The sequence below is a fragment of the Chroicocephalus ridibundus genome, chromosome 5 (assembly GCF_963924245.1).
Source record: "Chroicocephalus ridibundus chromosome 5, bChrRid1.1, whole genome shotgun sequence".
Classification (NCBI taxonomy): Eukaryota; Metazoa; Chordata; class Aves; order Charadriiformes; family Laridae; genus Chroicocephalus; species Chroicocephalus ridibundus.
Window position 1 is genome coordinate 7,219,257 of NC_086288.1, and position 21,495 is coordinate 7,240,751.

The 21,495-nt window shown below is 44.3% G+C and overlaps 1 protein-coding gene across 2 annotated transcripts in view; it reads left to right on the forward strand.

Annotated features, from left to right (window-relative positions):
* The first annotated feature begins 5,440 nt into the window (after positions 1-5,440).
* MOB1B (MOB kinase activator 1B) overlaps positions 5,441-21,495 on the forward strand; it is a 40,632-nt gene continuing 24,577 nt past the window's right edge. Inside the window, exon 1 of one of the 2 annotated variants that reach the window (XM_063336108.1) lies at positions 5,441-5,524. In XM_063336108.1, coding sequence (XP_063192178.1) covers positions 5,511-5,524 — 14 coding nt within the window. In that variant the 5' untranslated portion in view covers positions 5,441-5,510. Of the gene's footprint in view, positions 5,525-6,093; positions 6,180-21,495 lie in introns of those variants that run through there. The other variant, XM_063336109.1, reaches the window with a different exon arrangement.

Consider the following 21,495-nt stretch of genomic DNA (forward strand, 5'->3'; position numbering starts at 1 on the left):
GGGACCTTAAAGCCCACCCAGTGCCACCCCCTGCCCTGGGCAGGGACACCTCCCACCAGCCCAGGCTGCTCCAAGCCCCGTCCGACCTGGCCTTGAACCCCTCCAGGGATGGGGCAGCCACAGCTTCTCTGGGCAACCTGGGCCACGGGCTCACCACCCTCACAGCAAAGGATTTCCTCCTAATTATCTCATCTCAATCTCCCCTCTTTCAGGTTAAAGCTGTTCCCCCTCGTCCCATGGCTCCCCTCCCTGCTCCAGAGTCCCTCCCCAGCTTTCCTGGAGCCCCTTGAGGGACGGGAAGGGGCTGGAAGGTCTCCCCCGAGCCTTCTCTTCTCCAGGCTGAACCCCCCCAGCTCTCTCAGCCTGTCCTCACAGCAGAGGGGCTCCAGCCCTCCCAGCTTCTCCGTGGCCTTCAAGATGCCCGTTTAGAGTTTCTATCACCACTAACATTCCGATATTATTTTTTTGTAACAAACAAAACAGAAAAAAAAAACCCCAAATATATTTGCAATGTCAAGATTTAAGTCAGGCTTAAGCACAACAACCCTTTTACACCCCTTCCCTGTAGACTCTTTTAAAGGGAGATTATTTTCTCCCCCTCGCTCCCATCCTAGCTTGACAGTCTTGGAGGCGGCACTGGCTGAACCTGTTTGCGAGGAACGTAATGCCTTTCAGACAATCTGGAAAAACAGTCCTGCTCGTATTGCTGCGTCTAAGAGGGACAGGGAAGAAAGAGCCGGCCGCGGCTTCTTGTAAGTGGTCACGCTGAAGCCAGAAGAAGAATTTTTAGGATGAAGCAAAAAGAGCAGGAAGAGAAGAGACAAGCCCCAAAGAACCCCAACAGACAAAGGAGAGTGTGGAGGCTCAGAGCCAGGGTGTGTAGGCAGGTCTCCGAGAGGTTTTTAGGAAAGAGCATGCGCCAGGCCGTTAATTTCTCAGAGGCCTTGAATGTTTCTTATCACGGTTTTGAAAATGTTAACAAGCTATTTTAGGTCATCTTCTTGTTGCTAGTTTTTGCTTTTATAATCTATTTCTTGTAACAAACTTTCGCATGACAGACTATTACCTTGATAATGGCACGGTCTCTTGACAATAGCAGCCTGAGTCTCTTTGGAATTTTCAAGGTAAATCACGTATTATGCACATTTTCAAAGGAATGTTGACCTCAGTGCTCAAGTGGTTCACATTCCAGTTTTTCACAGTCTGTGTTGGGTTTCTCTTCAAAACCTTCTTTAAATAAGCAAGCAGATTTTATAGGAGCAAAAAAATTAAGATAACCATAGGAATTCCTCTTGAACGCTTACCTTTATCTGGATTGGCTTTCGTGCTTTAAGTTTAATTGAATAAGCGAATGCCTGAATCTTACGGTCCGAGGGAATGCTACGTGCGTTCCTCTCTTGTGAACCAAGCAGAGTGCAAGGAAGAGTCTCTTTAAGAGTTGCGTGTCTTCCACCTATTTTTCCTTCCATGTATTTGCTTCCCAAGTACAGTAAAAAATATCCCACTGCTGTTTGTCTCCTATCTTGTCAGTGTGTGCGAATTACCTTTAGAGGGCACCATTTTGTTGGGCATCTGTTGGCACTGAAGTTTTCCAGGAATGTCAGAGCTTCTTTAGCAAATCTAAGGGATCAAAGCCTCTGTACCTGTGATTGGGGGGGGGGGGGGGGAATCATCCTAGGACAATAGAATTTGCATTTATTCACTCAACAGAACTGGTGTTGAATGAGATGTAATGTTACCATAAGTAAAAATGAAAAGACTTGGAGACGCCCCCCCGTACTGCTCTTGACCAAGAAGTTAAACTTATCTACCTTTGAAGATGCCTTTTTCAACACCAAATGTTAGACAGGTTATTGGCAAGAATAATTAATACCAGCTACTCTTTACTTTGATAAGAGGAAAAAAAAAGTGTTCTCAGTTGATACTAAAACAAATGCTTATCTTATATTTGGAAGCATTACTTCTCACTCTGTGTAATCTGTCACCAAGAAAAACTGACCTTGTATTCTGTGGTGGTATTTTCCAAAATTATTTGTTTAGCTCAGATTTGTCCTGCTGAACGCTGAGACGTTTGCAGGAGACAGATAGCGTGCTTAGCCTGAGCGAGCCCACCAACTCTGGAAAACAGAAAAGAGAGTGTATTTTGCGTGGAGAAATTTCAGCAGCACGAACCCCCCCGTAGACGGAGTCCACGCCATAAATACTGTTGAGATTTGTGGAGCAGGTCCTGCACAAATAGTTGATTTCTGAGACGTTATTACTAAAGTGTATGAACATTGTAGCAGGAATTAGACATATCTGGGCACTGAAACATTTATTGTTCTCTTTGCAGTCCAGCAATAACAAGGCCGATGAGTTGTTCTGTCCCAGCCCCAGAATGATGGTGACTCTTGGGACCGCTGTATGATAACCTCACGGTTGCTGTAATTTCTTTGTGCATTGCATTTTTTGTGGAGAATAATTACAAGTACATACCACAAGTTCGATCTGATATTTATATTTAAATGCGTCACTACATTTTTATCATTGGCCTTCTAGGTATTGCTCGTTCACAAATCAAATCCCTTACCTTAATGCACAAAAAACTAAAAAATGGACGGATGCTGTCAGTTTAATCCAGAATGTGGGGAGAATATTTACAGAGCTTAGTATTTACGTACTGTAGTATTTACATTTCAAAACGATGTATTTTTTTTATTCCCAATAACGTACATATTAAGTTTAGTGATCTGAATTTTTGAACTTTCTTCAGCTAGAATGTTCTGTCTTTCCTAAGCTGTGCAGCCAGAGCTGGAAACTTCAGCCTAGGACCGAAGCGCTTTGTCAGCTTGAGGGCCTTTTCAGAGTAATTCTTTAAGCTCTACGGTGTAATGGATAAACCAAAATGACAGTCGCGAGACCGCGGGTGCATTCAGTGTGCTTTTCCTGGAGCGACTGAGCGGTTTGACCCTTACGTAAGGCTGCAGCGTGCTGCCGGTCCCTCGTGTCAGCAGCGTCTGAAGCGAGCACTTTATCTGACCCTTTGCCATCCCGAACAGACCAATATTAATGCGAGACATAAAATGTACACATTGCATAACCCTTTCTCCTGACAACCGCCCAGGCCGAGTATTTCCTCCTGACTGCTGCAGTAACAGACATTTAATTTTAACTTGCCACTAAAATAAAACACTCTGTGGGTAGAAGGAAGCGTACGGGTGGGAACAGAGAACCGAGGTTATTCATGTCCCAACGTGAATGTGCCAGAAAGATCAGCAATACTTTTTTTATTGAGTTTGATTTACGTCGCCAACTTAGTCTGACAGCGTCTGTTAAAAAGTGCCCCGAGACCCGTTTCGTGCCTGCTTTTACTAATACAGCCAAAAGGAAAATTGCAAACGTCATGAAGTGCTTTTTAATTACGCCTTTGCTGCCCAGTAAAACGCTTGATTTTGAAAGTGTCCTAAGGAGAGTAGCGTAATTTTAATTTACTCAGAAATGCACTGACCTGGCATTCCGACTTGGTCTGAAGGACGGAGCCAGAAAAGGAGAAAATGCAGTTTCAGCGTTTAAAAACATGAGAGAAGCAGACGACTGTCAATGTTGCCACGTAAGGCGTTATAGCTGACACCCCTTATGTGCCGTACAGAAACTTAATGCTGTGTGGGATCGTAGCATGTTTCGATGTCCTGAATTTGCCCGATAACGAATCTGAAAGCCGTCGGGTTTTCCTCTGGCCTACCTGCAGCAGCGTGGGGTCGCCAGGGCTCGCAGAATCCCCCTGGGGCAGGAGGGGAACGCTGGGGGTCGTGCTGCCTGTCCTGTCCCTTCTCCAAAATCCAGCTGGCTTGTCATTGACCTAAATGGAGACAGATTTTCACATGAAATTATGTAATTTCTGCCACAAAGAGGTGGCACTTGGATGTGGCTAAGCCTACAGTGGAATGTGTGGTCCTCGTTTGATATTTTATTTCGAAGCGTTCTGGATGCTGCTGTCTATCTCTGTTTCCCCTGGAACATATAGACTGACTGAGACAAACCCCAAAATTAAGATGATTGTTCCTGGTTTGGGGATGGGAGGTAGGGATTCCCAGACCCCGGAAACACAGCCTTCAGCTGTCATCTGGTGTCAAATGAGGTGCCGGACATGTTCTGCGATGCACTGCACACCCTCGGTTTGAGCGTCACGAACAGCCCTCTTGCCTGGAAGAGCACGCTGTGTGATAATAACCATTGCCAGCAAAGATGCGATTGTGCTTATTTGAAAATGTATGCTGAAAAGATACTCTGGCATTAAATTTCCACACGTGGGAGGACAGGGAGTTTTTAACCATGCTCACACAAGGTGAGGTGGTTCAGGGCAGAGGTCAGGGGAAGGACTTGCCGAGGATTTGTAAGAAAAACTGGATTGGTTTTTTTTACCTCAGTAATTTGCAGCTGCTCCTATCTTCACATCTGAAATGTGTCCTTTCTTAGCTGACTGCTGGCTGAGTTAAAAATTGGTCGCAAATCAAACAGTTGTGTTGAAATATTAGAAGCTGTTTTGACACGTTTATTTAAAAAAAGGGTCAGGCTGTTGGGTGAGGAGAGCAGAAATGCCAGTTAAGATCCCCCTATTTTTTTATATGACTGTGGTGGTTATCTGTGGGTTGGGTACCTGAACCCCTTTGTCATGCACCAGAAGAATGAGGACAGGCCACCTGAGGAAGCCTGGATGGTATAAATAATGAAATTGTCATGTGTTTTGAGTCCCTGGCCTGACCTGCTAAAGCAAAGCAAGCTGCTCTGGTGCTGTACCCTGCTGGCTTGCTCCGCAGGAGGCAATTTGGGGTAGAAATGAGATGAATACGGGCAGGCCGCAGTTTTCATGTGAGATCTGGATGGGGATTTCAGGGCCAGGACTACCTAAAGGCTGCCATTTGTGTCACACTCGTGCCCAAAAATGTATGGCCCAGTGACAGCTACAATACACAGGTTCAACCGAGGCTGTGCCCTGTTTTTCTGTCGCCTTTGGGTCACCCATGGCTGGGGGAAACGCTTCCAAGGACTGGGCCCTGGGGCTGAGGCAGCTGCTGTGGGGTGTCTGAGGGGACAGGGGGATATGTGGAAGGACGGGGTCTGAGGGGAAAGGGAGATGTATGGAGAGACGGATGCTCGGGGAGGTCTGAGGGGAAATGGGGATATATGGAGGGAGGGGGTCTTGGGGGTGTCTGAGGGGAGAGGGGGATCTATGGCGGGACAGAGTCTCAGGGGTGTCTGAGGGACCAGGGGCAGGAAGGACACGGGGACATCCGTGCCCGGGGACAGGCGACGGCCGGCCGCTGCCCTGAGGGAAGGTGGGCGGCGGGGGGCGATGGCGGCTGGGCGGGCGGCGGCGGGAGGCGGGGGCCGTGTCCCCGCCCCGCGGCGCTCTCCCCGCACCCGCCCGCCCTGCGCCGCCGCTGCTGCCATTGGGAGCCGAGCAGCGCCGAGCCCAGCCGAGCCGAGTCCAGGCAGCCGCCGGTCCCGGTCCCGCTCCTGCCGCCATCGCCATGAGCTTCTTGTTGTGAGTAACCGCGGGGGGCTCACGGCGGCGGGTGGGGAGGAAGCTGCCCCTGCCCGAGGAGGGAGAAGAGTCCCTTCCTCCTCCTACTCCTCTAGCCCGTCCCGCCGGGCAGGGCAGCCCGCCGAGGGGACGCGGCCGCCGCCCTGAGGGAGCGGGGCGGCCGCTCCCCGCCGGCATGGCCGCTCTTCTCCTGACTCTCTTCCCTCTCCTCTCCGGCGGCGGAGCGAGCGCCCTGGCCGCTCTCTCCCTTTGTGCCCCGCTCCCCCGGGGGGCCCCGGCCGCGCTCACGGCCGTAACGGCCGCCCCCCCTCAGCCGCGGGAGCCGTTAACGGCGGCCGGGGGCCGGCCGGCGCCTCGGAGGGCGTTTGGAGGGCGGCAGTTCGCCGTGGCAGTCGGGTTTCCACCTTCCTTATCGGCCGGGCGGCTCCGGCAGCGAGGAGATGGATTTAAAAAGCAGCCACACGGGGCCAATAAATCCGGTGGGTCGGGGAGACCTTCCCGGTGAGCGCTGTGTTGCGAGCTGTGGAAGGGCGAGAGCCGCCTTCAGGGGGAAAACCCACCGATCTGCTGGAGTTTCCCTCTTGTAACAATATTTTTTTATTTTCCCCCCTCATACTAAGCACGATAGGCTCGGGAGTTGTTGCCTCTGCGGTCGGTAAGTTAGAACTGGACACCGTTGACGCAGGTTGGGTGAGCAGCGGCGTGTAAAAGTTAATTCCAGGTTAGGTCATGGTTATCGGATGAAGCGAGGGTGATCTGGGACAGACGCGGGGAGCCAGCACGGATGCATCTTGCTAATGAGAAGGCAATTGTTTACTGCGGCATAAAAAAGCTCCCTTAGGAATTGGTGGCAATTTAGGTGTGTGCAAAACCTTACATTTTGCCATTTTGCTTGGTAGACAACAACTGAATGAACTTTGGTCCCTCCCCTTGGGAACAAAGACGAGGTACTTCTGACAATTAACATAAACCGGTTCAGTGACCTATTAATTAAAAGTGAAGATGTGCTCTGGGGAAAGCAGGGAAATCCAAGCAGCTGAAAAAGGCGCCCTTGCAGAGCCAAGCTCCATTAAGGCCTTCACCCCGCGGAGTGCTCTTGCACATTCAGAGTTCCGTGCGAGCAGTTAGCGGGACCGTTGCCATAATATCTGACAGTTGCTACAGGCTTATATTGATAACCAACAGATGTATATGTAGCCTGCTTTTAGAGAAGATACTTTATCTTGGGAGCTGGAGTGTTCTAGTAAGTTGTGTTCTCATGGAGACAAGTAACACCGACGCTGGCTTCCTTCTAAATCTCGCTGTTGCGTTTATCTTTTAACTCTGCTGTACGGAACCGGCTTGCCTGTCATTGCGCTTGTGCTGCCTTACCCCCAGAGTGGTTTTTGAAAGACACCTCTCAGCTGCGGGGTGGAAGCTGCGAATGGGAGGTGGGTACAAATGTCTGTCCGTGGATTCAGGCGCGGTGCTCCTAATGAGAAGCCCAGCTGTCCCCCTCCTTCATCATTCTCAGCTGCTGCAGTGGAGAAGGGGGGGACGGGGTCTCGAGTACCCTGGTGTCCTGGGAGTCTGGTTTGCAAATTAGAGAGCCTCCCGCTCCGTGTCATTTGGCTAACTGGTAACGGAAAAGCCTGAAACCCTCCACCCTCTGTCACAGGCAATAATGAGATGCTTGTTTTTTTTTCCAGACCCTTCTGAAACCTAGGAAAGCAAACCTTTACCCCCACCTCCATTGTTTCGAGTGGTCCTGCTGGATGAAATACGGAAATGGAAACTGAAGTTATTGCATGGCAAATCTAGAAGTGCTGGCAACGCTGCCTCGGCTGTCGTTGGCAGGGTGTTGTAGACAGCACCTCATTTGCTCATCTGCAGTCTAGAAATAGATTTTCAAAAAGTAATTTTAAAATATGCCTGGTAGGCCTCAGGGAGACCAAGGAAACTTTCTTTGTTACTGGCAAGTAGTTAGTTGTTTTTTTTTTTTTAAGTATCCAGAAAGTTAGCATCACCTTCTGTCAAGCCTGAATTTTGTGTTAACCTGATAGAGTTATTCAAAGATACTGGTTGTATATCTTTACACTTTTACAGATTTAGTATTTGTATTTCAAGCTGCAACCATTTTCACAGGTGTGTTAATGTAGTTTTTCATAGTACTTTTTCACCCCCTTTTTCACTGAGTTTCCTTGGTATGGAGGTAGCAAAGTTGATTGTCCGTGCTGTTTTCTCTGCGTCAGTGATGCTGTTGCCTTTTTGCGAACTGACTCACAATTTTGAACTCGCAATAAAGATGTGGCAGATGAAGATTGTCCTTGTGCACTTAGACTAGAAACATTTTCTAAATTACGGTGAACCTGTCACGCAGGTTTATCGTCAGTAACTTGGCTGCAGTTTGTCAGTTTGACGCTCAAGTGCGTTATCGAAAGCCGTGTTCTGCTTGCAGGCTTGCCAGTTGTCAAATAACAGGGCGATTGTGCTTGGATAACACAGAGTGCTTGGGGCCCCCCTCGCGGGCCCGTTGCATGGTCCTTGTCCGTTGACAAATCCATTGCTATTCTTCGCTGTTGCTAGGGCCAGTGACATATAAAGCTACACGGGGCGGGGGGGGGGGGAATCAAGGGAAACCATTGTCTTCTCTCGTTATGGGTAACATTATAAAAAGACTGTCTTGTGAGACGAGTCACTGAATTAATACAACTCGGGTTTGACAGCAATTGTTATTTTCAGCGCTGCTATTTTCTCTTTCTGATCTGTTTCTTCCTTTCTGAAAAGACTTTATAAACCTCTCTAATGGTTGAATAGGTTATCCTGAATCTTTAAAAAAATATTTCAAAATGGGAATTGGACTAGAAAGTACCTTCAGTTCCAAAAAGAATCAGCTTGATAAGTTCTCTCTAAAAGGAAATTACAGCATGGTTGCAGGTACTTTAGCTTACATCTCCAAGGAAAAAAATCAAAGATAGTTCTGGTAGGCGTGCCATATGGCAACACGCTTGTGTTATCCTACGCTGGCAAAACTTACGTAAAAAAGCTAGATGAAAACCATTTATTTTTAAAAGGAAAAGATTCAGTTTTATCATTGAAGTTGTGAAACTGTCTTTCTTAAAAAATAAAAAAGCCATCTATGTATTAGTAAATCCCTCTCAAAATTCTCGCGTGTAGTTTTTTAAATATGAGATTAATGTAAGTAGTCGTAACTGATGAGACTTTGAAAGACTAGGAGCTGATGGAAAAAGCAAGTAAGGGTGAGGACGAGTAGCTGTTGTTTGGGATGCGTATATTTATGAATGCAGGCAAAGTTAACTTGTGAACCAAACTGGGAGAAAGATGCGCTTTTCCTTCTCTGTCTTGTTATATGGCACAGTGGAACCTAGCAGCTTCTTCTGATGGTGCGCACGGGTTAATTTTTTTGTTTCAAATTTAATTAAAATCATAGTTTGTGTGCCTGTGTATGTGAGGAAGGTGCGGTGGGGCATTACTTTTTTTCCCCTATATTTCTTGCAGATAAATACCAGAATCAGAGCGGGTGTGTTTGTTTCCAGATCAACAGGCGTTGTGGCCTTCCCGATTTCCCCGTCTGCTCCTGCTTTTGAAGAATATCCTGGCTTTTTGTTGTGTCCCCTTCCTCAGCTTCCCTAGAGGCTGAGTTGCTGCTACTTACCAAGTGAAAGCCACTTCTCAAGTGGGCAGTGTTTTTCACCTTAGTGTAGCTGGAGAGCAACTGAGTGCTTTGTGAGTGCTTCTTCTGTAGTTAAAAGTTGGTGTGGTATTTATCTCCTCTTTATCAAGGATTCCCGCAGAAGGCTGTTGGGCACTTCTAAACTGGCATTTTGATCATTGAAAATAAACGTGTAGGCATTTACAAACTTAGAAATGGGAAATACATGCCTGTTGAATGTTCAGATGTTTTTCTCCCTGTATTTTAAAGTACTGTTTTTCTTCAGTTTTAGTTTGATTAGTGTAATACTGCTGTGCAGGCCGTGTTCCTAGAGCAGAGGTCAGGGTAGAGGCTCTCGACACACGAATGTATTTCTTGACTGCAAAATCTGTTGTTTAACCAGTACCGTTAGTGTTGCATTCAGCTTGGATGAAGAGTACTGGGAATGAAAAGTCTCTCGAGTTTGCTTATGAGTAAATTGGAGAGAGAACTGCAAAGCTATTGCCAACTTTTTAAAGTGTTGGGGTTTTTTTTTGTGTTCTTTTTTTTTTTTTTAAAGTCTTGGTAACAGTAATTTTGAGTTTTGGGGAAAGCAAAAGGATTCCTTAGAGGTAGAGTTTATACGGAGTCAGCTCTGATAATTAACTTTGCAGAAAGTAGCACGTTTTTCTTCCTTTTTGGCTGCTTATAGCTTTCATTGGTAGTGTTAGGTTAACGGTTGGGCTCAATGATCTTGAGGGTCTTTTCCAACCTAAATGATTCTGCGATTCATTGAATTATTGGCTGTAGAAATATATGCTTTGACCTGAAATTTGTGTTTAATATTGTTGAAGCACATCACTTCACTTGTGGGGTTGACTCGGTGTTTAATTCCTGTTTTGAAATGCCTGCTGTCAAAAGATGTGCCCCTCGGCTGGCAGCTGGTCTCTCACCTGCAAGGAAGGAAGCACCAAGGAACAGAAAGCTTCACGAAACCCTGGCAATGAAAAACTTACGCAGAGGTGTTTGTGTTGCCCCTCGTGCTGCCTGTGGTACAATTCTTTTTACAATTCTTGGACTCTCTTGGAAAAGGTCTTTTAAAGTGCTTGTCACTCTGCTTCCCTCCTCGTTTATCTTCCCCAAAGACCCCAAACCAGTTTGTTAGCGTGCAGTTTGCCGATAGGGTTAAGCTCACTGAGGCACTTCTCATCCTTCTAATGAGCTGGTTGAAGATGCTAAAGCAGCAGAAAACTTAATTCCTTTTTGGTGGGATTAGCTTTTTGCTAATTTAGTTACTTGGTGTCTTTGTGTAGTGACACGAGGGATGGTGTTGGAATAATGGAAGCAGCAGGAATGTCTGGAGGTGGCAAAAGACAGGGAGGAGGCTTCTTCCTTTTTCTGTGCAAAGTGGCAATAGAATAAGCTTGTAATCGAATAAGCTTACATACTTGCCAGTAAGGTGGGTTGGGTGTCGCCGACCTGACTGCAAACTTTGGTTGGCTTTGTGTATGCGTTACTCCCTATGTAGGTAGTTGAGTTGTTGCCATTCCTCTATCGCAGACTTTGTTCTTTCTTGATGAGTTGGATGAAATGTGGGAAACTAGCGTACGCTTCCAAAAAGTAGCTGATCAAATGTACGTATGATGAAATGGAAATAAATTGTAGCCCGCAGTGCATGAGTGCTGTCGGCTTATCAGTAGGGTTGGAGGAGGAAGGTGCTGCGGAGCTGAGTTTACGCTGCTGCCTGGCTTTTATTTCAGAAAGAACGAGTCTGTCCTGGAATAACAGAGCTGCGCAGACCAGTTCAGGCTGTGAGATGTCTGAGCTTGGAATTGCATTTGAAAAAAACTTTTGCTGCTGATAGTCGGTTTTGGGGAACATGTAATTGATGAAGTGAGCGATTGGTAATTTGAAATGTTCTTAGATGCTTCGGTTCTCGGTTTAGAAGCATTAGTTTGGGATGAAAAAAACCACAACATACGAAGAAAGGCATTGTTCAGTGTGAAAGTCGTGTTTACTACATCGCAGTGATGTCCGGTCTTAATTGCTTCCTAATTGTTTGCTTTTATGCCACAATTGTTTTCCCTTGTTTGTCCTTCTCTCTTTGTGTTTGCAATGTAAGCGAACCTATGCAATTAGCTGTTTACATTTGTCAGCCGAGAACAGTGGTGGAACAAGGATCACTTTCGGGGGATTTGTGTACGTGTAGAGTGGCTCGGTTTTTAATCTCGAAAAGGTGCCAAAAGCATTTGATAATTTTCTGTCAAGTCTTTGGATTTAGGAGCTCTTCACAGCAACAGACAACCATGGTGCGGACAGCCCAGGGGTTACAGTTACATCTTATGCTGTACGTGTCCCGAGCGATACATAAGTCTTTTTTTTATAGTTTGCAAAAGGATAAAATATTAGAAGCATTTGTCCACCGAAGGGTGGCTTAAGAGTTGCAAGTGCCGTAATATGTTTTCGTGCCCAGGGCTGACAGAATGAAGCTGCTTGTTTTTTTTTTTTTTAGAGAAGTAAATAGCTGCATTTAATTACGCCACTTTAAGTCTTCCATAGTAAGCAGTAAGAAAGATACTGCTGCCAAAGCTATCAGTAAGCCTTTGACCCACAAATCAACCTCAACTGTATGCTTTGCGATCCTTTTAGTGTTTGTAAACTAAGCCACTTCCTATTAGACATGAGCTACAATGAACTTGCTGTTTGGTTTTTGTCTTTTTTTTTTTAAAGCAGACAGAGAGGGAGATTGTGGGTTATATATTCAAATGCTGTAGAATCTGTTTTCAGCTGTAACTGAATATAACTTAATTGCTTTTCATACGCTTTGTAAATTTTTTTCTGGCCTGTGAATTTCATGAGGTGGGATTGTCAGGATCCAGTGCTTTGCTGCCTGGTCATCTCTGTGTGTGTTGCTTTTTTAAACAGAGCATCTCCTTTCATTTTGCTTTGATAGCACTTCCGTGGCACTAGTGTGATGTTGGCTGTCAGTATTGGAACGTCACCTGCTGCATGGTATGTGAACGTCACTGAAGAGAGGTTGTGATGGACCGTGCTGTGCTGTAGGAAGGTCAGCGTAGGTGAATGACGCTGCAAACGGGAAAAGTCCTTTTTGGAGTCTCTACAACGACAACTAAGGGCAAGAAAATTCTTTTTCTTGAAGTTTTCAGGGGGCTGTCTTCCAGGGGGAGGGCTGTCTTTCCCCTTGAAGACAGCTGTTGCATTTGCCTCTTCTGGAAGGAAATACATGGAATTTTAAAATTGAGCAGGGTGCTATAAATTTCCCTCCAGAGCAACAGTACGTTCTGACTAGGTTATCTAAAACCATGTGTGTGCAGCTTTTCTGGATCAGTTTAAAGCAGATCATAAATAAGTAACCGCAAAGTTCATTTTATAATTTTTAGATAATTTCCCAGAGCCAGCTTGGTGGTTAGTCTGCACGTGGATCTCTCAAATGCCTTCCCAGGACGCTGCTGCCTGGGCCAATATTTTGGTCAAGGGATTTGGAGGAGGGGAACGAGAGCTGGAGATTGGATGTCTGGAGAGGCGTGAATCCATGTGTGGTTCTTTGATAAAAAGGTTGAAACGATTTCTTAGTTAGCTTAGTAGGTGTATGCCTTCCAGGACCTGACACCTGGTTTTGGGCAGTGTACTAAAATGTGTTCTGCATCTCAGTCGTATTCTGTTTAATTCAAGTCTTTGCTTCCCACTTCAGATATGTAGCCGGAGTCAGCAGACAGTAAATTCATGCGTATGAGATGGTAATTTTGTGTTAATAAAAAGACAGTCCCCCACTGTGAATTCATGAAGGCAACAGTAATTTTTTCCTTGCAAATATATTTTGAAACTCTTAAAAGCGCTGCTTGGAAGCGAATTCATTCACTCTTCTCTTGCATTTTTTTCGGTTTTTCTTCAGGAGAAAGGTGCATCCGCTCTGGTCTAACTTGCAAATGTAAATGGTCGTTCTTCCTTTGTTCTGTCTTTTCCCATTCATCTTGAAAGCCAATTGTGGCCTTAGCTTCTTGTCCCAACTTCCCTTCTGGGTTTTTTTGTTTGTTTGTTTGTTTGTTTTTTTGTGAGGACACTTCTATCTTGTTCACCCTCTCCTCTCTCCCTTCTCCAGTTCACAGCTGTTCCTTGACAGGATTCCATTCCTTTTGTTCTTCTTACATACCTCCTGTGATCCTACCCATATTTCAGTTCAGTTTTATTTGAAGTTTGCTTCTTTTCCACGTACTTGGATTTTTTTTTTTGCTTGTCTATCCTTGCACTTCATCTTTAAATTTGGTAGCTTACCTCCAGAGTTAATTGCTTGTGTCCTAGAGATATGAGCGCTCCTGACATACGAAGTCTTAATCCCTTCCTTAGTGAAGAACATCTTGCAGATAAGAACTCATAATGCCTGGATTTGTTGTCTTTATCACAAGTCTAATTACTTTCTTTATGACAAAGAGAATAAGTGAGTTTAGGTAAGCTTTGCTAAATTCCTCTTTCGCTAAAAATTGAGACATCTGATTTTTGATAGAGAAATAATTTCAATCCAGATAACGATTGGGTGAGTTTCCTATGTTGACCTTAATAAAATAACCCATATTTTGTTTTGCTAGCTGGTATTTTAATTTTGTTTTCACCAACTTTAGTAGCACAGTCCCGGTTTTGCTTGAACGGAGTAATTGTTTTAGGGACTTCTGAGCGTTCTAGATTCAGGACTCGCAATGGCCTTACTGTGGCTTTTACTTGTCATACTTTGTGGCAACAAAATACTGTTTTTTCTAATGTTGAAGTGTAACTCTTACAAAAAAACCCAAATGTTTCTAATGTCCTATTACTAACTTCTATGGTTGACAGCTCTTCATAAAATTTCTTGCTGCAGTGTGAGTGAAAAAGAGGAAAAATCTGAATGTTTAAATTCACCATAGAACAGTTCAACTGACTGTGGACTCAGCTGTCAAATGCAGGAGCTTAAATAATTTCAAAAGAAATGTTCTCCTGTGAACGTAGGAGCTATTGTTCCCCCTCAGATGCCTCAGACGGCTGGATTTTCCTGATATGATACTTTGCAAGGTATAAGCAAATTTTACTGAAGATAGTTATACGCAGCACACACAAGATCGTATTAAATATGGGGGATGTGTAAGAAATACTTGGTGATGAGATAATGCAGTGTATTTTTGGAAAGCTGTTAGATTATTCATTACTGCCTCCCGTCCATTTCGTCTTCCTGTTGTTCCCTGTGTTATTTCTTGCCTCTAATGATCGTTTTGTTATTTCTTGAATTCGGACTCGGTTTTGCCTATTAATCAACGTATGAATGTGATCTTCTGTGTATGCTTTGAGGTTTTCTGTTGGGAAGTTGCCGAGTATTTCTTATTTGCCGTGTTCATATCATCAGCCTCTTTTGCATGGGGGTTACGGTAAAAGATAGCCTTTTGTAAAGTGCTGAAGTGACGACTCCTCCATTACAATTTAGTTGTTTCTTCTTCTTTAACTTTTACCTTTTTCCTGAACACATTAACAGATTGTTCTTTTTATTGTGTTTAAAAGGATTGAAGACTGTCTTAAACTGTTTAGCTAGTCTTTTTTTTTTTTTTTTTTTTTTTTTTAAAATGCCCTGCTGTGATTTCTTAGGTTGTATGACCAGATTTGCTTTAGTCATTCATAAAGCATTGGTTTTTCAAAAGCACTGATCAGCATTTTGGGAAACCGTCCATGTTCTGAGGCATGTTCTCCAAGCACTATATTTGGTGTATGAGTGAGGATCTAATTTGATTCTAGAGCCAAGCCTTTATTGCTGCAATTTATCATCCTCAGCGGCTTGTAGATCACTTTCTGTAAAGCTCTGCTTCCTACTTTCTTAAATGTATTTAAAGGGTGTGACTATTACCGGCAGGTACAGTTTAGGATGCAGAGGCCATTAGTAATGTAAAGACGTAAAGAGAATTTAGCTGAACATAAGGAAATCTCTGTAGCAGGAGGAACAGTTTGCTATAGAAAGTAGCGTATACCTTTTGTATGAGATGCTTTTGTCCTTGTTTTATAAAATCGAAAAAGTACTACGGTAAAGAAACCGTAGGCAGGCAAATACTGTTAATCACCTGCTTTATTTATTTGACAGGCCGCCCCATTTCCTCCCGCCCCACACGGCGGGTGATGCTCTATGGGGCTGGCAGTGTGGAAGTCTGCCCCAGGCGAGCTGCAGCTCTCCAGCCACTTTATGGTATTTCCAGTTACTTGTTGAAAATCTTGAACTCCTTCCTGCGTACTTAAACCGTTTAGTAAACTTTCTTTCTTTTATTAACATTTCCAGTATCTTTTCTTTAAACACAATCAGATGTGTTATTGAAAGAAAGAACCCAGACTTGCAGCTTTATATATTTCCTTATATTTCTTCTATTGTTTGTTAGTTGCATCCATAATGGTACTTTCTAGTTTCTGATCGTCTGTGGGTGCTGACATTCTGTGGTTGATTTGTTTCCCTCTCTTGTTGGTATGCACTTGGACTGCCAGGCCAGGACTTGCACATTATTGCCTCCCTCTTAAAAAGAAAAAAAGATTACTGTTTGGTTCCCTTATGTTCTGCATGACGTTTGAGTTGTCTAATACTGCTTTCCGTGTTTCCGTGCGTCCGCATAATGTGTGCTGTGTCATCCTCACTCCCACACGTGTTACCAAGCATTTTCCCTCTCTGTCATTGTTTTCCTTTAGAACATCACATTTTCTTGGAAAAATCTGAGTGACAGCTTTTAAGAATTCCTCAAAAATACGCAAATTTTCTTCAGCCTGCATTTGCTCTTGGGTCTCTGTCTTCCTGATGTTTATAACAAGTCAGAGGGAGACTGTCTAAGGTGATTTGGATTGTGCACTTGACAGGGCTGAGTCTTTCTGCAGGATTTGATGGGTATGGAGCACATAGGTGTACTTTCATTAACAAATATTAAGTAATCTTCTGTCACGGGCATCTAACTTTGTTTCTGAATTTGCTTGCCACTGGGCAGAACCGCATGCTCTGTGGCGTGAGTTCTCCTACAGCCATCCTTGCTGCAGGGGACGTACCCCATCCTTTTCAGCAACCTTTCAGCTTCTTTCAGTAGTCTGCTGTTTACAATGTGATTGAGTCCTCTTTCTTCAAAGGAAAATACGCTCATCTACAGCAGGAATAAGCGTTCAAATGGCTTTTTAGTGCCAAGTTTTATGTATGGGAAAGGGTAGGTTTTACAAAAGAAGCGTAGTTCTTGTGTCTACCGAATGATTTATCGGTACATTCATGCAGTAAACTGAGGTGTGAACCTTCGTGGAAACTAAACTTCGAACCATAACTGGGTGAAGTTCTGACTTCTGTTTGAATTCATGCTGTGCCCTGCCTTTTAAGACAGCTAATGCTAATTGACAGGAACAAGGGTTTCCCGGGAAAAGAGGGGACCATTAGCGAGAAAATAGTGCTATTTAGTTTGCCGAGAGATTAATTAGTGACTGAAATGGTAAAGATACTGAACTCCATCTCAGTGGTCAGCAGGAAAAAACAAAGCAGTTGGAGAGGAAGGAATACTGCTTACCTTCTTCAAAGCTGCAAGTAGCCTACTCTTTAAAAGAAGTAGTACATGAATATTAGGATACTAAAATCTGCAGAAACAGATCTGGTTTTGATTATGCCTTACAGTTCCGTGATACGTGTGTGTATACGTACACGGTAAATATTAGCATTAAAATAGTTGAGGAACCTGGATCTGGTTGAAAGAACCCAACAAAACAGCCGAGACCAGTCCTCAGCTTTCTTAAAAATCTAACTTCTATTTGTACTAAGACAGAAATGCTGTGAGCGAAGACAGCGTTGCGTTTGCCTCGGGGTAGTCGGGGGATACCTCAGAGCGTGCAGCGTAACGTGCTGGACAATGCTGATTCCTCTCCTGTAGCAGAACCTCAAATGGTATGTCAGAGGAGAACTTGGGTCTCTGCTAAAAGCTTCTTTCTTGCAAATTGGAGTGAAAACGTGTTTCAGGTGATGTTTGGTGATCTTAAAGCTCTTGAAAAAGCCTGTGGAGAAACTTGCGAGCAGCAGTGCGGTGACATTCATAAAACATGCCGAGTGAGCCTTCGGGGAGGCTGCGGATTTTATACTGCGGACGCGTTCAGTCCCTCTACTGCCTGCGTGTCTGCCTGCTTGTCTCTGCAAGTCAGTAGGGCATGCTTGGCTGAATGTGTACTTCTTCCTTTTTTCATCGAAGTTTTTCTCTGGCGGATACTCTTGTATACTCCTTTTTGTGTCTCAGGCCTGTCCCTCCTTGCGTTGCCCAGAGCTGCCGTTAGTCCTACAGAGGACAACGCTTGAGAAGTTGAGTCATTTCCGCAGCTGTTGGCTGCTCTGGGAATTAGTTTGTGTTTTTGAGTGCGCAGAGCGAGCTCTGGTAGCATCCAGTGAGGGCAACTGTGACTTGCTTTGTTTGTTTTGAGGATTTTCCAGGAGATGAAAGTGTATTGAATGAACATGTTGTCAGTGAAACAAGGGAATTTATTTTGTGTGTGAGCATAGCAAACTGGTGATGATTTCCTGGTTATGGGATGGTGTTCTGGACGCTTCCTTGTTCCTTGCATTAGGAATTGTGATTACTTGGCAGAAGGGTTGCTTCCAACTGGGTGAACAGCAGGAACACCATTGCCACCTACATGGGTGGGGTTGTAGTAGACACGACTGTTACAGCATAACACCTCCCCCTTGTTTACCGGCACATTCTGAGCTTGCAGACGGAAAAACGGAGGCGGAGAGACGTAAGGAAGCGTAGGTGCCCGGCTGGGCTAGAAAACGGTCTGTGGCCACCTGACATCTTTGTGGATTTGGCACCAGGCATGCCGCTGCAGGGCAAGCGAGGCCATGTGTCAGAGTTAAATGGCCCGTTTCCAAGGGCCAGTCCCCTCTCCCCTGCTCAGAGCTCAGACATCAAAAGTTTGTCTTCAGCTGTGTTCTGGTGCACGTAAGAGCATCTGAGTTCTGATGGACGAATCTCGCATCTGCTTGATTTCACTGACTCTGAAATGTGTATGTACAGGAGGAAAAAAAAAAATGTATTTTAAGAATGTGGACGTGTACATGTTATGACAGCTTTCAACACTGGGAGGTGGTGGTTGGGACAAGCAAAAGCAAAATCATTCCTTAAGGCTACCTTAAATAACTTTCTCCTTACTGGATGTGAATCATCTGATAAACTTCTGCTTTTTTAACATGTAGAGTCTCGTGTGTAATGGTACCTGTATTTTTTAGGAGCTATTGAGGAGATGATGACTTTTTCATCTGCCTTCTCTCATACAGTCTTGTGTGAAACTTCAGTCTAGGAAGACAGCTATTTTTCCGAGAAGGGGAGGCCGGGTTTTAGTCCTTGCCTTCATGGGTAGAGAATTAAGAATCTCATAAAATCACCTATTTCGCTGTCAGTACTTTGGCAGAAAGAGGCACTGTTTCAAATGAGTTGTAATGATGATGGGCGCTTTACGCCTTGAGAAGCACGTTCAGGTTGAAAAGCCTATAGAAAATGGAACTTACTCCACGGTGTAGCAAAGAAAAAGGCTGGGATGAAGAAGGATGGATAACCATGTTTCGCTGTTAAGAAAAACGTGGGATTTGGGGTTTTGTCTGGATTCGTATTTATTGCATTTCCAGACATCTGAAGAAGCTCTTCTTTTAGGAATAACCTGTGCTTTATTGCCATCGTTGTCAGTTCCATGTGCTGAAACATTGTTTGAAATTCCTCTGGTCTATAATACTTTTTTTTTTTCTTTTTTTTTTTTTTAGATAAGGGAACTGTTTGGTTCATGTTTGCTGGTGGCTTTTTTTTTTTTAATTATATGATGTTCAATACTTAAAAAAATGATGTTTGAAACTAAGCCGTTTCCTTCCTCTCCCTTCTGAAAGGACCCTGTGCCTTTTATGGAAAGTTGTTTTGTCTCTGGTACCTTGGAATTTATTTATTTAAAAATCTGAATTTCTTGTTAAGCTGCTAAGCTCAAGGACCTGGGGCTTTTGGGTGGAAAAAAACACCTGGGGCTTTTTTTGGGGGAAAAAAACACCGTAGAGCTCTGTGGGGAAGTGGGTGCTGTAGGCAGGAGCTGCTGGGTTTGCACAGAAATGTCTGGAAGCCTAATTATTGCTTTGGCAGAATGGAGTACTTTTTCCTGAAGATGCTCCGCACGGCTTTCCTAATGACAGTGCTCCAGGAGGAGCAATGCCGAAATCTGGAAAGCAGTAACTTGGCTCCGACTCCTTGGGTTATAAAGCGTGGCACCGGGCTTTTGTAGCCTTGGCAACTGGCCGTGGCTTGGGCAGGCGAGAGGTGAGTTAATCACACAAAGACATTCCGTGCAAAGCGGAGGCCTCTTGGTTACCAAGTGCGGTGTTAGCTTTGGGAAGAATCGTTTCTTAGGCGCCCTTACTTTAAAGGTTTCAAACTTTGATATTTCTAATTTCAGTGGCTTACTCTAGGTGTAGTAGCCAATTTAGGTTATTGTTTTATCTCGTACTAGCTTCTCTGGGAAACTTTAGCTGTGTGCCATTGAGCTAAGTATTTTCAGTTACCGTTTCTTACAGTAGAGCATATAAACAATAAACGAGGCGTATTCTGTTTCTATAGAAATGACCATGCGTCTATTGAAATTTTTCAAGTCAGGGCAACAGATCTTCTTTAAAAAACAAAACAAAACAAAAAAAAACCCCAAAGAAATAAAGCAAAACAAAAGCCCTGGGTCTGGAATTGCTTTTCTAACCACTGCCTTACCTTTTGGGAGAGCAGCTTTGTGGTGGAAGGAGTTGGCAGCTCTTAACTCTTTCCCAGACAGGCTGCTTTGATTTGCTTAGCGATCCTGGCAGCGTCTGTGTTTGCTTTCATGTGAAGACAATTACGCTTTTTACAGCTTCATGTTTGTGACATTTACTTCTGTTAGATGGGAGCCCTCTTTAGAAGCGTGGTGTTTTTATTAGCGTTCAGAAAAAGATAGTGACTGTATCTGAAGAATTTACGCAGAGGGACGTTTTTCAAGGTGAGAGCTATCGGCTTGTGTGCTTAAGAGTCTCTGCTTACCCGTAGGCTTGCTGGCTTTTAACTCTTGGATTGTGTTAAACAGCCTTCAAATACCTCTTCGTGTTGAGTTGTAACCCAGTATCGTATTGTCCTGAAGCACTTCAGTCTTCTGAATTCGAGGTGGCTGGGCTGATAGCTCCGTGTCTCATTTCAAACCGTTAGCCTGCTCTGTTCAGGGGGTCTCATAGTCATCTTCATGGCAAGTCATACCTTGAATAGCTGGGCTCTGGGATTTCTTATCCTGCCCCGGAGCCTGGCAGAAGCGCTCCTTTCTCTGGCCAGTTGCACCTGTAACCTCTAAGCAGGGGACTGGAGCTTCCTTAGCCATCTTTTTCTGTCCTAAGTTGATGGTTACTTTATTTGTCTTTAAACCTAAGGCATGGTGGCACGTCCAAGGAACGGAAGGTTGTGGAATGCCTGGATTTGTTACTGGCAAATTAAAGTGAACTCACTGAGAGAGGCTTATTTTAAGGAGTGGGAATTTGACTGGGAAATAATTGACTTTTTGGTATTGTAAGAGCGGAGGAGAGTAATGCCTGGCTCACACGCATCTCTTTTCAGAACAAAAATGTTGTGACTACTCAGTTTTATAAATAGAAATGCTCAAGTTAAATCTTGTTAGTGCAGATTTTGAAGATGTAAAACTTAATTTTACCTGCTGTCCTTCTGATGCTGTGGTTGTCACAGGGAAAATGTGTTTAAGTGCTGCAACTATTGATTTGATTTCCAAAAAATGGCTTGAGCTGTTAGTTTAATTATTGTGTTGACATGTTGGCTATTGGAAACTAACATGATCATAGTCTGATGTGTCTGTTCTTAGCAGGATGTTATCTTTTGAAGGCCCATGTTACTGTTTGAAGGCTTGAAATGTTTGCTTTTCTGGAATTTGGTTTTCCCCTTACAGTGTTTCTGTGTCTCGGGGTTTAAGAAGAGGTGCAGCAGGAGAAAGAAGGCAAGGAGGTACTGGGCTAAAACTTGAGGGCTTTTCTGATAAATTTACTCGTTGGCCTTTAGTAGTGAGTCTCTGCCTCCGTTTCCCTGTGTCTAACAAGACGCTAATGATGCCTACTTCAAAGATACTTTGTGAGGATTAATTAATGCTTGCAAAGGCCTTTGAAGATGAAAAAGGAGTCGTCGAAATATGAAACGTTTCCATGCCCCAGGTAAATGATCTGTGTGCTGGCTTGAGTTTGGCTTTTTCAGAATCTCTTGAGCACTTCCATGTGTTTTGAAGGGCTTATTTCAGTTGGACCATGGTGGTGAACGCTTTTGGGAGACAG